The following is a 14,504-nucleotide window of genomic DNA, read 5'->3' as shown; positions in this document are numbered from 1 at the left end:
TTCGCGCAGCCTCACGGCAGGGAGATTGAACAGCCGAGTTGAGGGCAACAAGGATTGTTGTTAGATTATACTCTAATATCGAGAGCAATGGTATAGTTGACGAAGAGACCGAGTAATCCAACCTCGCCGAATTCGCATAGCTTGCAATGATTGCAATGCCCGACGGGTAAAACCCTCAATCGCAAATCGGCCACCCCCAGATAATAGACAATGGGCCGAAGAGCCAGTAAACTCACAGGGTGCTTTGTTTATTCCATATCTAGAGATAGCAAACCAGCTTATCTGGGCTTCTTTTCCAACGTCATACACCCAGCATACCCCGTAATGGAACGCCAGGCTTTCACGCGGTTGTATTTTTAGAGAAAATCATTTTATCGCTCCCCAGCAGGACTTTCACATATCAAACCTTATGCATGTGACCAAGTCAGCAACAATGCGTGAGTCACTCTACCCTTTTGGTACATATTGCATACAATAACTGACAAAGTCCAAAAGTTGTATATATACTCATCAGTCAATTCAGTCACCCGCAGGCCCGCGCCCGAGAAAATCGAAACAGAAGCATTGCCCAGAAGGCTCATACAATGGGAGTTTAAGTTGCCGGACCAAATGCAGCACTGGCCCCAGAGGGTTGCGTCGTCTTCGACATGCAGCAATAGGTACAATATCGAGCATTAGGTATGTGTACAGTGCATATGTGACAAGCAGATACCTCTGACGTGAAATATCTAGCATGTCCTCATGGTCGCCACGCTTCCTTCAGGATGTTTGTGCCGCCATGCTCGAGGACAAGGCATGGATGGACAACGTTACGAACAGAAAGACCAGGCTTGTGTTGGGGAAACTATCGCTTTGCTACATCCTTCTTGCGTGAGCATGGCATTCGGTATTGCGAGTCATCTGTATTTTGAAAGACCCCCGACAGGCTTGATTGTGCTGATATGCGGAAAGTAACGCTGGCTTATTAATTTGGGTTGACCCTCGCCATCTATTGTTAGGCAAGTCTGCTACACCAGAGTCAGACTACAGGCAGCTGAGGGTTACATTGCCTGACACTCGCTTATACGAACGGCGTGAGTTGAGGATCACTGACATCCGTGCTAACAACCGGGTTATGATTGCGCTTGGAAGCGTATACATGCCAGAAGAGCTCGGTTTGTTCCGAATCACGTTCACTCCCGGGAAGGAAGCCTTGGGAGAAGGATTAGAGCGGCTGTTGAGATCCATCGCAGAGGCTGAGGCGGAAATTTATGGGAAATGAAGGACTATGCCGTTTGAAGTATAGTGAAGCGCACTGATTGCTATCTCGGTCCGTAAACCACACTCATTCACCACTAACAGCCTTGTCGGCCTTTACCGTCCCACAATTCCCCTCCGCTCCTTGGATGGCTGCCTGTGGTGCTGTCATCTTTACTTGGCTACCTAAGTCGCACTCTCCAGATATTTTTATTATCTCATCGTCTGTGTTATCGTGATCACGATCGAGTCCAATCACCTCGGACCATCTTTGCTATTTATAGGCTAGTCCGGACAGGGATTCCTTCTCGCCTCTGGCCGCGATAATGACTTGGTCGCATTAGGGCATAGTACACAGTTACACTATAGGACAAACCCTGGCAGATTGCAGGTTCCCCTCTCTCTTTGAGTAACAATAGGACCAACTGGAAATCAGGCTGAGAGCCGGACTAAACACAGACCCACGGCGAAGGCGGGCGCAGACCTGAATGGTGCAACCAGGGATTTTAGATCAAAGCGACCCCACCAAGGGAGATTAAAATCATGTACAAGCATATTCCAATAGTATCTAGCTAGGTAGCTAACCAAGTGACTACTGTGTGGTACAGTCGCGCACCAGCTGAATGAGCCACGACCCTGGTTCCCACACAGCCAGCATCCCGACGGGCCCTTCACCCGAGCCTCACACCAACAAGGACCCCAACCGATCGCAAATGGCCCCCAATTCACTAAACTGAAGCCAACTCATCTGGCGGACAAAACAATAGGGATTAGCTGGACTAGCTGGTTCAAATGCCCATCCGCCATGCACCGCCCCTTAAAAAACCGTTGGCCCAGGAAGCCTTTCCCTCCTCACTTTTTCCTTCCAAGAAAAACAAACCCCCAAACTGCCTGCATCTGACCCCAGCCAACCATGGCTGCCAGGTCGTCGGATGGGCTTCGTCTTCTGTCCGATGTCAACATCCCGGACGCAAGATTGCATGACGACTCATCCGGCGAGGACGATAAAAGCGTAATCGATCTGCGCGATCTCGGTCCGGGGCCACGCGATTCGTTTCGTAGTGATTTGACCAATACACCACCCAAAGGTGTCGATCATGGTGATCAACCTCATCCTCTGCCACTGCCGACCAATAAACCCAGGCGTCGGTGTTCGGGTCTCTTCGTCACTCTTATCGTACTGGGCGTGTACACTACCATCCTGTCCGGCGTCTTCTTCGTCGTCGCGTGTATCAAACCATACTATGGCAGTTTGATCGGCAACAATGCCGGACTCACTGCCTCGTCCGCATCTTTGCTGAGCGCCCTGTTGGCCAAAACGATCGAGCTATCCTATGTCACAGTTTGTGTTGCATTCCTGGGCCAGCTGTTGAGTCGGCGGGCTCTCGCGCATGGGTCCGAGGGCGTCAGCATCGCTGACATGACGCTGCGAACCTGGATCACGCAGCCGGGGTCGCTGCTGATACAGTGGGATGTGCTGCGCTATGTCGGGTGGACGACGCTTGGTGGGTTGACGCTGATTGTTGCTCTGGTTGCAATGCTGTACACCACTGCTGCTGAAGCCCTAGGTTGGTCACTCTGTCCCCTAAATAATAACGGTAGACATACTTTCTGACTGTCTGCGCTCCCCCGACTGTAGTATCTCCAAGCTTGGTTATGGGCCCCGTCCAACCCAGACTTCTGCAGGGCAATGTCTACACCGAATACTCCAACCCTTATTACTTGGAAGACGCCTGCCAGACTCCAATTACGGTCGATGTTGACCCGACACACTGGAACGAGACCTGTCTGGAGATGGAGATAGCCGGCCGCTCATACCACGACTACTATCAATACTTGCAAGGTTGGGCTGAAATGCTGAAAGCTGGAAATAGCACCTCAACCGCCCTCCCTTATCGCCCGCAGCCGCATGCCTTGCTTTACGACAACACCACAGTGACCGGTCGCTGGATCGAAATCGTCAACACAACCGCCCTATCCGAACAACATGGTCGCGTCGTCAACAATGTCACTGCCGCCTACCCACACGGAGGCCTCTTCGCCGCTGCACGCAACCCCGCAAATAAGATCCAACAGCCAGTTGACATGTCTGGAGAGGGCAAGTACATCATCCAAGCCTCTCTCCCATCGCCCGCTATTAATGTGATGTGCGTCGGTATGTCGCATGACGAGCTGAAACCCCTCATCTACACCGAGTGGCCCAATCATAAGCCCTTCAACGCATCGACGTGGGCAACCGCCGCACCAACATACTCGATCAATACGAACCGCACCGTCGTCGATGACCTCTTCGGCTTCAGTGAGGACCAAGGCGCCCCTGTCTTCCCCATCTACCCCGAAGCCTACAACACCATCCTAAATCCCAAAGTCGACAACACAACCTCCATCTACATATTAGGCAGTTCTCCTCCAGGTCACGATCCGAAGTACGTCCTCTGCGGACTGCGCGGGAAGCTTTCAGGTCGCTGCTCCGCGCAGTACCAGGTCGATCCGAGCGGCGGGGATTTGAGCTCACGCTGCGAAGACGCTGCCGACAGGCTGCAGTACAACCGGATACATCGTAACACATCGGAGGATCAGTACCTGATAAACTGGAAAAGCGTGGCATGGGAGTGGGCAGACACGGTGACTCTCGCGTCAGGCATCCAGGGTGACGACGCCGCTATTGAACGCACGCTGATGGAGTTGGTTCCGAGCTTCGATAACACTACTAATAGTTCTTCGCTGGATCCTCGACTTCCCTCGCTCAGTGAGGCTTTGGCTGTCTTAGCAGGGAGTACGGCCCTCCTCGGTAGCCAGTACTCTGCATTTGTTCCAGATTGGAATTACTCCGAGCCTAGTCTCGATACCCCTGTCGTGCAGGTATTCAACGCGACACTGCAGTCCGCCGGCTATGCGTCCGGCCGGACGAGTGACTGGCAGCAGGTGTTCTATGTTATTCTCGCTGTGGTCTTCCTGACGAACATCATGTGTCTGGGTTTCATTCTCTTCCAGGGACGCGGGCAGTTAGTGACAGATTTTACGGAACCACCGAATCTGTTCGCTTTAGCTGTGAATAGTCCGGAAACTGTGCATGCGTGGTCTGGAGCGCAGCTGGGAGCGGCGGGGACCCCGCGTTTGCGCGATCGATGGCATGTCGATATGCGCGAGGAGAGCGGGCATTATTATATTCGTACCCACGGACAGTTGCAGCACTTTGAGGATAGGGCGGCGAACTAATGGATATGATGTGATGATGTGAGGGTGGTTGGAGCTTTCACTTATATTTACTGCATTGCAGGTGTTGGCGAATAGCGTTTATTGCATTGGACAGATATTGTTGTAGTGATGAATCAAGATCACAGACGAGTTAGTCCTAATTATGTGCGATGCTCTTACCATAAAATTTATTTGTCATGCCTCTTACTGACGGTGAAGGTTAAACCACTAGAACAAAAGCCTCGGTTAAAATATGGGAGTCAGCCAGCCAAAGATCCTCAGGAATCCCCAAAGTAATGGCGGACGGCGGATGGGTATGCAAGGGTGGCCCGCGGGGCTGGTTCTGCCATTCGTATTCTCGGACAATAACCATGAGAACGATCCTGAGGCACCGCGGATAGATGAGGAGGTGAAATCATCGTTCGTCCGAGCGCCCGGAGCCGAATAAGGACATTTATAGCGTCATATCGGAGATGCTACGGACGACGACCTGACTAGTGTCCGAGAGTCGCAAATTGTTATTAAATCGTCTATCATGCGAGTGTCACGATTAGAAGAGTTCCATAGTTGTGGAGAGAATGATGTCTGCTGGGGATCCCTCGAGAAGGCTAAAGACCGCCGTTCCAGAAAAGAAATAGAGAGGAATTGTTGGTCCTGATAGTGGCATTCCAATGGTGGATCGAGATAAGGGGGGCTGACAACTCGATAACTCCAATGCAGGGTTATATGCTCGTTTGAAGAGCTCTGTTGGTATATGAAAAGCCAGTGAAGATCCTTTCATGCAAGTAGTCAGCTATCTAGCATTGTAGGGCATTGGTTGGACCTTTGTCAATTGCTGCTTTTGTTGCGAAGTCTAATAAGCACCAAAAGATGTGCTGTTATGCTACTATTGAATAATCCAATGTAGGAGTGGTGTCTCATTGGCCGGTAACTTACATATGCCGCATATCTCTATCCATTCGGGTTGTTTACAACAATAGTCAATGATAGTCTGCAATGCCAACCTCCACAAACTGTCACACCGACGAGAACCATCACAAATGACCCGTAACAATTATCTTCACCTGTAGATTGTGCTGAGATAGCTTCCTATTCTCAGCTTATAATATAGCCAGTATCTTCTGTTAGTCTGTCTTCCTTTTTCCGGCAACCCCACACATAGGTGCCCGTCCGTATCGATACTGTGCTTTTCTATGGAGAAAGGACGGCATGACACCCAGCTCATCATGGATCGGAGAATCGATAGTTGTCCAACCCTGCATTCCGCTTGGGAGAAGATCGACAGGAAATCTGCATTCCGCCAGCTCATCCTTGTCCACCCCTTGCGTCATTCATCGCTTACCTTTAACATCCTCAGCTCAGCCTCACCTTGTCCTCTGAGATATAGTCAAGCTTCATAGCTGCAGATCCCCCTAAAGGACTGCATACTGTTATTCTCCCAACATCAGATTTCCAACGCAACAGGCAGTCTAGTTGCTCCACCCCGCAGCAAGATGGACTCGCCAGAAAGCGCACCCCCAGGGCACGGAGATCATCTCCCGGGGACCGAGATAATGCACGATAGGGATCCCCACCTGGTTCATGGATCTAAAACTGGGATAGTGTGAGCGGTGTTTCTCGAGCCTAGATGTACAGCAGTAGCTCACCTCCATAAGTCTCGTCCCTCAGCCATCAGAAGATCCCCACGATCCGCTCAACTGGGCGCCGAAATGGAAGTGTAAGTTTCACAAATCACCCACTCAATAGGCCACGCTAATCATTCCCCACGACAGACTTGGCTATAATGTCCCAGCTCGTGACGACCTTCGTATCAACAGCGTCCGCATTATCCATGAGCCCAATGTTTCCTGCCTTCTCCGATACCTTCGATCTGAATAACACCCAACTTCTGCTCATCACTGGCGTGTGTATCCTGTCGTTTGCCTATGTCAATCTGATCATCGTTCCCTGTGCCAATATCTTTGGACGTCGGTTTGTTTTCATCGCTTTCTTGTCGCTCAGCGTCGCCTCTTATGTGTGGGAGGCTCTCGCCTCCTCCTATACGAGTTTCATTGTGGCTCGAGTCGTGAACGGAGCAGGGGCTGCGGTCTGCGAGACCGTACCCATGCAGACCGTTGCGGATCTTTTCTTCCTGTATGAGCGAGGACGATGGACTGTAGCTTTTTTGTAAGTTGGAAGACAAAACACAAGGGCTATCTAACTGACAGAACAATTATAGTACCGCGGCCTCGTTTGGCTCTTTCCTCGGGCCTGTCATCTCAGGGAATATCACACAAAGGTACTGTCCCCCGGCCATTTATCACGCTCAGTTGGCATTAATGTTAGTCTGAATGGCTGACTCAAGGAATACCAGATTCGGATGGCGTAGCTTCTTCTGGCTATCAATGGCCATGACCTGTTTCAACATCGTCACGATCCTCCTCTTCTGCCCGGAGACGAAATACCACCGTGATCCCGCGTCCAAACCCCCCCGACATACGGCGCACACATCTCTGAAACCAGGCACTGAAGGGTCCCCCACAGACACCAGCCCGACCGTAGACTCAAAAGAAATCTACTCAACCCAGCCACAACCCCCCAAGCCCGGGACCGGATCCCCATGCAGCGCCCAATACAAGCTATGGCAATACCCCGACCCGCAATGGAAAGCCTTCATCCTGCGAGATACCCTCACTCCATTCCGCATATGTCTCTACCCTATTATATTCTGGGCCGCGATGGCCATTTCCGGCGTCGCGAACTTTGTTCTCTTCTGGAACCTCACTGAATCTTCTGTCCTCGGTGCCCCGCCCTTTAATTTCAACGCTTCGGAGGTGGGATACTCCAACTTCGCCTTCTTGATCGGTTGCATAATCGGGCTTGTCACGGCGGGGCCATTGTCTGACTGGGTTGCGGTGAAAGCAACGGAGCGGAACAAGGGTGTCTATGAGGCGGAGATGAGATTATTGGGTCTTATTCCCTTTGCTGCATTACTACTCTTGTCGGTGTTGGTCGGGGCATTTGCTATCCTGGATTTATGGCCCTGGCCTGTTCTGCTGGTGTTTGGGTACGGACTTAGTGGACTGGTTGTCTCGCCGATTTGTAGCATTGCTGTTGCTTATGCGGTGGATTCGTATAAACCTGTTTCTGGGGAGATCATGGCAGTCATCACGATTATTAGAAACACTTTTGGGTTTAGTATGAGTTATTGGGTGCCGCCGTTGGCGGAGAGGAAGTTGGGGTATTTTTTGCCTGCTATGGTGCAGTTGGCGCTGACGTTTGGGCCGTTGGTGTTGGGCGTGCCGATGTATCTTTTCGGGAAGAGGTTGCGGGTGTGGACGAAGGGGTCTAGTGTTCATTCGTATGGGGGGTGATGGGTTTGTTACATTGTCTGATATACTATATATACTAATATTCGTGCTTCTGCCTAGTACATATTTGCACTACTTTGCTGTCATTGTGGCGTAGGTCACTTGACTTCCGTATTTCGGAAGTGGTGCAAGGTTTCTTAACCTACTTGGCACACTAAGCTAAATGAAGGTGTCTTGTCATTATTGTTGCTGCAAATTTAGTAGCTACTGGGTATCCCGAAAATCTCTCTGTCCAGAGGGCACTGCGTATGGCGGACCCGGATGTGCACTATAGGCTATTAAGGTCGGTCCGCCGTCTTCGCTATATACATCAACTCGTACTATATACTATGCATAGATCCTGACAGATCCTTCTATATGCTACATGCTCTTGGTTGCTTCATTCTGAACTATTGCGAACAAGGTGTCCGTCGCTGTCGTCGTTCAGGTCCCGATCGGCCATAGTAGTGGATAACGCTCGATCAGTTATTGTCGTAGAGAGTGTCTGACCATCCGTACGAGATTCCTCTACATCCACAGTCTGCATTATTATGATGCTGTCGACCGCTCGTGGGAGTCTCTTCGGGGGTAGTTGCGTAGGGTGTGGGGGCGTCTCTGGCTGCCTGGGACGTCGAAGGCTGTACAATGTGGGCACGTTGGCAACCAGGGCCGAAAGAAGTTCCTCTATGGGGCTCAAGATTGTTTGCAAGGACGTGTCGAGTGAACCTTGGTGAAAAGGGAAACGAAGAGCAGAAATCACCACGAGGACTATGCCGATGGAGAAGAGGCCAATGAGCTGGGCCCGTCTTCGCATCGGTTAGTATGGATGAAATTTGTTGGTGTCAACATTCGAACTCACTTGTACCAGGGACGCCTAATCTTAAGAAGCCAGTGAATCGGAAGAATAATCAGCATTAAGTCGGTGACACAGTTGAAAACGGCATGGGCCGATATGTGGTATGTCGATCTGATACAAGGACCTGGAATCGCAGAGGGCACAGGTTAGATTTTCTGACTAATATTAAAATATTGTATACCTCGCGAAGTACGCACCTGGATCGGGATAGACCTGGAAGTACAGACGCAGTGGTCTGCATACGGTGAGGAAGAGAAGGAGCAACGTTATATAGGTGACGCATAGTATGGCCCACATGACGCGAATCCATATGTATGGCCACGGAAGCACCCCTAGAAGTCGATTGATGAAGCAGAGAACGACGGCCTTCTGGCACCAAATACTCGACGGTCTCAGTATTATTCATCATGTGTGCCACGCATGTCCGCGTGTTCGGATGCTTACTTACTAGGTGAAGTAAATGATCGCACCAGCATAAGTGACTTTGCTGCTCATCTGGGAACGCTTAATATCGGCGCGGCTTGGTACTTCGCCCGTCATATATGTGACAGCAACATTACCAAGCGTCCCGAAAACAAGAGTGATATTCATGATATAGACCAAAAGAAGGCAGCAGAAAAGGGTTATGTAGTCGCTGATGACGAAGGACTGTCGTCGATAGCGGCGCATATAGAGCCGGAGGCCCATGATGCTGATTGCCAGCGTCGCAAGCAGGTATCCCACGATGATGGCGGCATCGCCCCCAGAATTGCTCATTGTGAAACTTTACGGGACAAGCCTAGAGTAATCAACGGGGAAACGGGTACTGGACAGGGGGTTTATATTCAGGTGATGGTCCGGGAGACCTCGAGCATCCCAGTCTGGCGGAGACAAAGAAAGTTTAATTTGGAGCTGCCTCGGAGTCCCAGCCGGACCATAGTTGACAGCTCCGATTCCAAATATATTGCAGATGGTAGCTTGATATTCCTGGAAGTTCTCGAGAGAAAGTGTCGGTAGAATCTAAGGTGTTGGGCTTGACCTAGATTTAACAGTGGGTCTTGGAAGACTATCGGGGACCAGCGCATCCTCGTCGATGAAGATCCGCTTCTCGGGGACTCTTGGTAGGCTCGGTTGTGTCACCCTTGATTGTGCCATGGGACGATTAGATTCCAGCCTGGCCATGATTTCTGGGAAGCTCAATCTCAGAAAGGGAAAGGAGTGACCCAGCATTTCCCTTTAACAACCCCCCCTCCTCCCCCCAGGCACGGGAGGGATCAACCTTATCCGAGGCCCATGCTCCGACCCAAACATCAACGAGGGCGTCCAAGCGCTCAATAAACTCTTCGTATCACATCAGCCAAGACAATTCAGACAAAGAAACTTGAGTAGCCCAGCAGTTCGAGGGTAGCCACGGGCTATAATACCTTGTCTCCAGCCAATGCATAATGCTACCCGACCATTAGTTCGTTCCAGATAATAGGCCCCTCAGCACCGCATGCATCCACCTATGCCTGCAACAGAGGGCTAAGGAGTCCAGACCCGGCTGTGTAGTCTCGTAAACGGCCAACCCCGATCTCCAGTCTCCTCCGCGGGCTTCCGACTTCGTTCAACAGCGGTGTTTGGGTCGATGAGCTAAGACGCTGTAGGCATTGGAAACGTTTGACGCTCGGGTCAATGTGATGCCCCCTCTTTTCCTGCAGACCAGGTGATTAGGAATCACATACAGGGAAGCTGGATGGTCAAATATTCACGTAAATTTCTTCGGCGATGGCAAAGCTGTGAAGTGCCGAGTCAGGGGGTGGACAGCGGCAGCCACTACTTTGGGTAAATTGATGCGTTAGTCTACTTAGACTTGGGGTTGTTTCTATCACTTTTTCCTCGGAAAGACCGCTCTTCGAGTCAGTCACATCACCAGTGGACGAACGAAAGTACCACCCAAAACCTCCATCTTCAGGGGTAGCCACTTTCTCCCTCTTTCAGGTCTGCGCTTTGCATGGCAGCATATTAGCTCTTTCTCTTCATCAATTTGGATTTCACCACAGTGTGGAACGAGATAGTATACTGTTGTTCCAAACAGTGCAAGAACGCCGCCCGTAAATTTGTCTTTATGGCTTGTTGGGGTTCCGTGTAGCTGGGTAGATGGATACTGGGAGAGCCAGCTCCTTATAATTCACTGCCGCGTCCCAAGAGTCAGCAAGCCGGTTGGTCACAAGCTTTGAACTTCCTTTATGCGCTGGAGCATGTCCTGCCACTGTAGTGGCCAAGGAAAGCCTTCTGAGTAATCCACCACTGTCACTTCCCCCCGAAAGCACTGACTACAACTGAATGTATAATTTCAAATGTGTTGCCAACGTTCATCGCTATTGCTCCACAACAACTGAGACACGTCAGACTACTAAAGCTTAGCATGCGATACTAATTATCGCAGTGGTAGAATGCAGATTGTTCTACTCTGGACTGTATGCGCCCGTGCAACGCTCGAACATGACAGCTCATGCAGCCGATTCTTAAATTCCCTATCCGACCGCGAGCGTGAAGATGGCATGTAAGAAATATAACAATCCATAGCCTCCCCTTCCCCCTCCACGCTCGAGCATTCTCATATCGGCTAAGATCCCACGGCACTAGTAGGTGGCCGTTCATTGGTCTCGGATCCGAGCCCTCGGGTGGAGGTGTGTATCCGGACCGCGTGTGGATGCAAAAAACACACAATCGACCTTGTCTGACTGCATGGATTGAGCGTGGGGCGGCACTCTCGCCCACTAGGAAAATTCAGCCAGTGAGGCCTACGAGGGTGGAACCATGGAGTGACCCAAACCTTGGAAAGTTGGAATCCGCGCGAGGACCTTGGGAGACAGCTTAACCCGGGCTGCATTTCACGCATTTTGTTCGCCGGCTTGATTGGCCTGCAGATAAGCGACATCTCCATCAGCCCTATAGGGCGCTCGTCATTCCGGCTCACGAGGTGATGCTGCTCAGCCCTACCAATTTTTTTTGCGAATGATATCACCAGGAATGTCATCAAATGGCTCTTTCGAGATGCAGAGCTTCTACGCGATGGTCCATTGAAAACACATGAACTGCTGAGATGATTGAGGATGTCTGCATCCTGTTAAGAGTCGAGCGAGGCGAATTTGGCTACCCATCCAGTCAGACCCTAGTGAATGGCTATCTCTGTCAGCCTACGCTTGTCGAAATTACTGCGGCCCACAATGGAGGGCACCTGGTTCGCCATCGTCAAGCCAGGTACTCCCCTAGACACCACCATCTCCTTCAGCTACACCCCAAGGTCCTCACTCAGTATGCTATAAGATGAACCGCCCACAGCTGGGTCTTTATAATGCTCTCTGCAGTCAGTCCTCACTTCATTGCTCTCCTCCGACCCCTCTCCCCATCTGGTCGCCATGGCTATTTTCAATGCATCCGAGGTGAACCTCCACACGGCCAGCAAAGAGGACGTGCTGTGCTACTATGCCATCTCTGAAAATGACTACAACGGTCATATGGGGGCCCGCATCTCATCCATCTTTGTTATTCTCTTCGTTTCCACAGCCTTCACCTTCTTCCCCGTCGTGGCGAAGAGCATGCCCCGCTGGAAGATCCCTCACAACGTCTACATCTTCGCCCGCTACTTCGGTACGGGTGTCATCCTAGCCACAGCCTTCATTCATCTGCTTGACCCGGCCTACAAGCGCATCGGACCCAAGACCTGCGTTGGCGTCTCCGGAAACTGGTCCCTATACTCCTGGTGTGCCGCTATTGTGCTCAGCTCCATCACTCTTATCTTCCTTCTAGATCTCGCCGCCGAGGTCTACGTCGAGAACAAGTATGGCATGCACCGAGAGGAGAACGCCACGGACGCCTTTATTTCCGGTGATCCGACCAGCGCGCATATCCACTTCAACCCCGAAGATGGTCGCATGTCCGAGGAAAAGACCTCCCCCACGGCAACCTCCGCAGAAACCTCGTCCGAGCAAGGCGAACGTTCCTTCAGACAACAGATTGCCGGTTTCTTGATCCTCGAGTTTGGTATCATCTTCCACTCGGTCATCATCGGCCTCAACCTTGGCGTGACCGGTTCTGAATTCTCGACCCTCTACCCCGTGCTGGTCTTCCACCAGTCGTTCGAGGGTCTGGGTATCGGTGCCCGACTTTCCGCCATTCCCTTTGGACATCGCAAGTGGCTCCCCTACCTGCTGTGTCTGGCGTATGGCCTGACCACACCGATCTCGATTGCGATCGGCCTGGGCCTGCGCACTGCTTACAACCCGGGCTCGAAGACATCCTTGATCGTGCAGGGAGTGTTCAATGCTGTCTCAGCAGGTGTGCTGATCTACAGTGCTCTGGTGGAACTGCTGGCACGCGACTTTATTTTCGACCCGTGTCGTACTCGTCGTCGCTCCAAGCTGTTGTACATGGTGTTCTGTACGTTGTTGGGGGCGGGCATCATGGCCCTGATCGGAAAGTGGGCGTAATCGCCTCGAAGTATGTATGACAGTCAATTCTGAAAAGATACCCTCGACTCTATTTCTAGTCACTGCATAATGGATACTTTCGTGCACTTCTCTTTATCTATCCGTTTGTTGGTGTAGTATGCCTCTCTCTTTCTGCACATAGGATAAGACATCTGCCGGTCGCTCCAGCCAATGCTGTCGAGGTTCGACTCTTCAGATGGCCTCCAACAAGTATGCCCCAGTAACTTCTTAACCAGCCGACTGTGTAACCTTCCAAAGGTCTTTACTGGGCTGGTCTCCATCTCTGGATATACCCAGCCACATATTCACGTACGCCACACTAGCAACGCCATGCATATTGCCCCATTCGAAACTCGGCCATATTCCGAGGCGACTATTCAGTGCCTGAGGCAGTGATAAATCATGACGCCTCCATCCGCCAATCCGTTCCATGCTTCACTATTACTGCATCGGGTATGGCTTCCTACGGGGAAGAGACATGAGAAGAGAACAATCATATTTCGGTATGATATCCAAGATGACTGACTTCTACGGTTTTCTCACCCATACTATGCCATGGGCTGCTCTGCCTTCAGCCCTAACGTTTCTTCCTTTGACCTACCGCGGATGGTCAACAACCCCATATCACGTGGCGCAGAGGATCGTTGACTTGCCCATCCAAGAAGCCTCTGAGCTAATGGAGTTAGACTCTCCACGATGGGACGCGGGAGGGTCATGTTACTCTCTAGCGGAGTGAACTCGGTTTCTGTAATATTGGCGCCTCCGCAATGCACCATGCCATCGATAAGCACCAGAGCATCTCCAAGGTTCATCACGGCACGAACAGCCTGATCCATCGTGGCACCATCAATGGATTGCCACTTATGGCTGCCCAGAATGATGTGGGTAGCACCATTTTCGCTCGTGAAAGGTGTCAGGGCGACAATAAGAAATGTTTGAAGTGGGTGGTGCGTCGTGCTTCAGATAGTCAACGATAAAATGGCTGAAGCTCATGTCTCTATGGAAAGATAGAGCTAGTTGAGTTGGTGCATATTCCATTATCGCACCCAGTAGAAGCCAGTAATCACCATATACTCTGAACGCATCCTCGGATACTCTATCCAGAGCCTCGTTGTTCAAGACGTCGTTTCGGAAGGTGGGTGAGAATCCACTCAAAGCATTGAAAAATTGGGACGTTGTGAATATCCCATGATTAGGATGATCTTTCTTCGAGGCACTCGAAAATGGTTCAATTGCGATATGTATGGACCCAAGAACAGTAATGCCAGAGTTAACCGCTTGTCTGACCGCTAAAAGCGGCAGAACCGCAGCGACCTCGCGAAGAAAAGTGCGGATATAGGCGGATATAAACGGATATATCTTTCAACAACCCCGAAATGACCAGTCAGCATTCTGTATGTTTTTTGACCGCCTTGGGGGAGGGGTGGCAGA

The 14,504-nt window shown here is 51.1% G+C and overlaps 7 protein-coding genes across 7 annotated transcripts; 4 read left to right on the top strand and 3 right to left on the bottom strand.

Annotated features, from left to right (window-relative positions):
- The first annotated feature begins 571 nt into the window (after positions 1–571).
- BO83DRAFT_421269 (uncharacterized protein) lies at positions 572–1,456 on the top strand. Its single transcript, XM_025534985.1, has 3 exons — positions 572–678; positions 733–870; positions 952–1,456. The coding sequence occupies exons 2-3, from the start codon at positions 734–736 to the stop codon at positions 1,259–1,261; spliced, it is 447 nt and encodes a 148-aa protein (XP_025382856.1). The 5' UTR covers positions 572–678; position 733; the 3' UTR covers positions 1,262–1,456.
- A 485-nt stretch (positions 1,457–1,941) lies between these two features.
- On the top strand, positions 1,942–4,573 carry BO83DRAFT_441644 (uncharacterized protein). Its single transcript, XM_025536354.1, has 2 exons — positions 1,942–2,804; positions 2,876–4,573. Exons 1-2 carry the CDS (start codon positions 2,150–2,152, stop codon positions 4,453–4,455), a joined length of 2,235 nt encoding a protein of 744 aa, XP_025382855.1. The 5' UTR covers positions 1,942–2,149; the 3' UTR covers positions 4,456–4,573.
- A 1,644-nt stretch (positions 4,574–6,217) lies between these two features.
- Positions 6,218–7,787, top strand: BO83DRAFT_421267 (MFS transporter; the record flags this gene model as incomplete). The annotated part of the gene is made up of 3 exons (XM_025534984.1): positions 6,218–6,600; positions 6,653–6,754; positions 6,788–7,787. 3 exons carry the CDS (start codon positions 6,218–6,220, stop codon positions 7,785–7,787), a joined length of 1,485 nt encoding a protein of 494 aa, XP_025382854.1.
- A 323-nt stretch (positions 7,788–8,110) lies between these two features.
- On the bottom strand, positions 8,111–9,496 carry BO83DRAFT_166071 (uncharacterized protein). Its single transcript, XM_025526357.1, has 4 exons — positions 9,068–9,496; positions 8,817–9,001; positions 8,623–8,743; positions 8,111–8,569 (listed from the first exon to the last, which is right to left on the bottom strand). Exons 1-4 carry the CDS (start codon positions 9,373–9,375, stop codon positions 8,164–8,166), a joined length of 1,020 nt encoding a protein of 339 aa, XP_025382853.1. The 5' UTR covers positions 9,376–9,496; the 3' UTR covers positions 8,111–8,163.
- A 2,155-nt stretch (positions 9,497–11,651) lies between these two features.
- BO83DRAFT_382922 (zinc-regulated transporter 1) lies at positions 11,652–13,146 on the top strand. The gene has a single exon (XM_025532344.1). The coding sequence runs from the start codon at positions 12,003–12,005 to the stop codon at positions 13,071–13,073; it is 1,071 nt and encodes a 356-aa protein (XP_025382852.1). The 5' UTR covers positions 11,652–12,002; the 3' UTR covers positions 13,074–13,146.
- A 551-nt stretch (positions 13,147–13,697) lies between these two features.
- BO83DRAFT_432007 (uncharacterized protein) lies at positions 13,698–13,909 on the bottom strand (the record flags this gene model as incomplete). The annotated part of the gene is made up of 2 exons (XM_025535603.1): positions 13,698–13,741; positions 13,795–13,909. The coding sequence occupies 2 exons, from the start codon at positions 13,907–13,909 to the stop codon at positions 13,698–13,700; spliced, it is 159 nt and encodes a 52-aa protein (XP_025382851.1).
- Positions 13,698–14,314, bottom strand: BO83DRAFT_441640 (uncharacterized protein). Its single transcript, XM_025536353.1, has 2 exons — positions 13,795–14,314; positions 13,698–13,741 (listed from the first exon to the last, which is right to left on the bottom strand). The coding sequence occupies exon 1, from the start codon at positions 14,109–14,111 to the stop codon at positions 13,935–13,937; it is 177 nt and encodes a 58-aa protein (XP_025382850.1). The 5' UTR covers positions 14,112–14,314; the 3' UTR covers positions 13,698–13,741; positions 13,795–13,934.
- Positions 14,315–14,504: the final 190 nt, after the last annotated feature.

This window comes from Aspergillus eucalypticola (genome assembly GCF_003184535.1).
Source record: "Aspergillus eucalypticola CBS 122712 chromosome Unknown BO83scaffold_39, whole genome shotgun sequence".
NCBI lineage: Eukaryota > Fungi > Ascomycota > Eurotiomycetes > Eurotiales > Aspergillaceae > Aspergillus > Aspergillus eucalypticola.
The sequence above is the reverse complement of the archived record's forward strand: the minus strand, read 5'-3'. Positions and strand labels throughout refer to the sequence as shown.

Excerpts from the sequence above, each read along its gene's own strand:
- BO83DRAFT_166071 (XM_025526357.1), bottom strand. The coding sequence starts at position 9,375 with ATGAGCAATTCTGGGGGCGATGCCGCCATCATCGTGGGATACCTGCTT. Across the intron at positions 9,002-9,067 it reads GCGATCATTTACTTCACCTA|TATTTGGTGCCAGAAGGCCG; the intron begins GTAAGTAAGCAT and ends GAGACCGTCGAG. Across the intron at positions 8,570-8,622 it reads ATTAGGCGTCCCTGGTACAA|ACGGGCCCAGCTCATTGGCC; the intron begins GTGAGTTCGAAT and ends ACCGATGCGAAG.
- BO83DRAFT_421269 (XM_025534985.1), top strand. The coding sequence starts at position 734 with ATGTCCTCATGGTCGCCACGCTTCCTTCAGGATGTTTGTGCCGCCATG. Across the intron at positions 871-951 it reads CTTTGCTACATCCTTCTTGC|TAACGCTGGCTTATTAATTT; the intron begins GTGAGCATGGCA and ends ATATGCGGAAAG.
- BO83DRAFT_382922 (XM_025532344.1), top strand. The coding sequence starts at position 12,003 with ATGGCTATTTTCAATGCATCCGAGGTGAACCTCCACACGGCCAGCAAA.
- BO83DRAFT_441644 (XM_025536354.1), top strand. The coding sequence starts at position 2,150 with ATGGCTGCCAGGTCGTCGGATGGGCTTCGTCTTCTGTCCGATGTCAAC. Across the intron at positions 2,805-2,875 it reads CACTGCTGCTGAAGCCCTAG|TATCTCCAAGCTTGGTTATG; the intron begins GTTGGTCACTCT and ends CCCCGACTGTAG.
- BO83DRAFT_441640 (XM_025536353.1), bottom strand. The coding sequence starts at position 14,111 with ATGGAATATGCACCAACTCAACTAGCTCTATCTTTCCATAGAGACATG.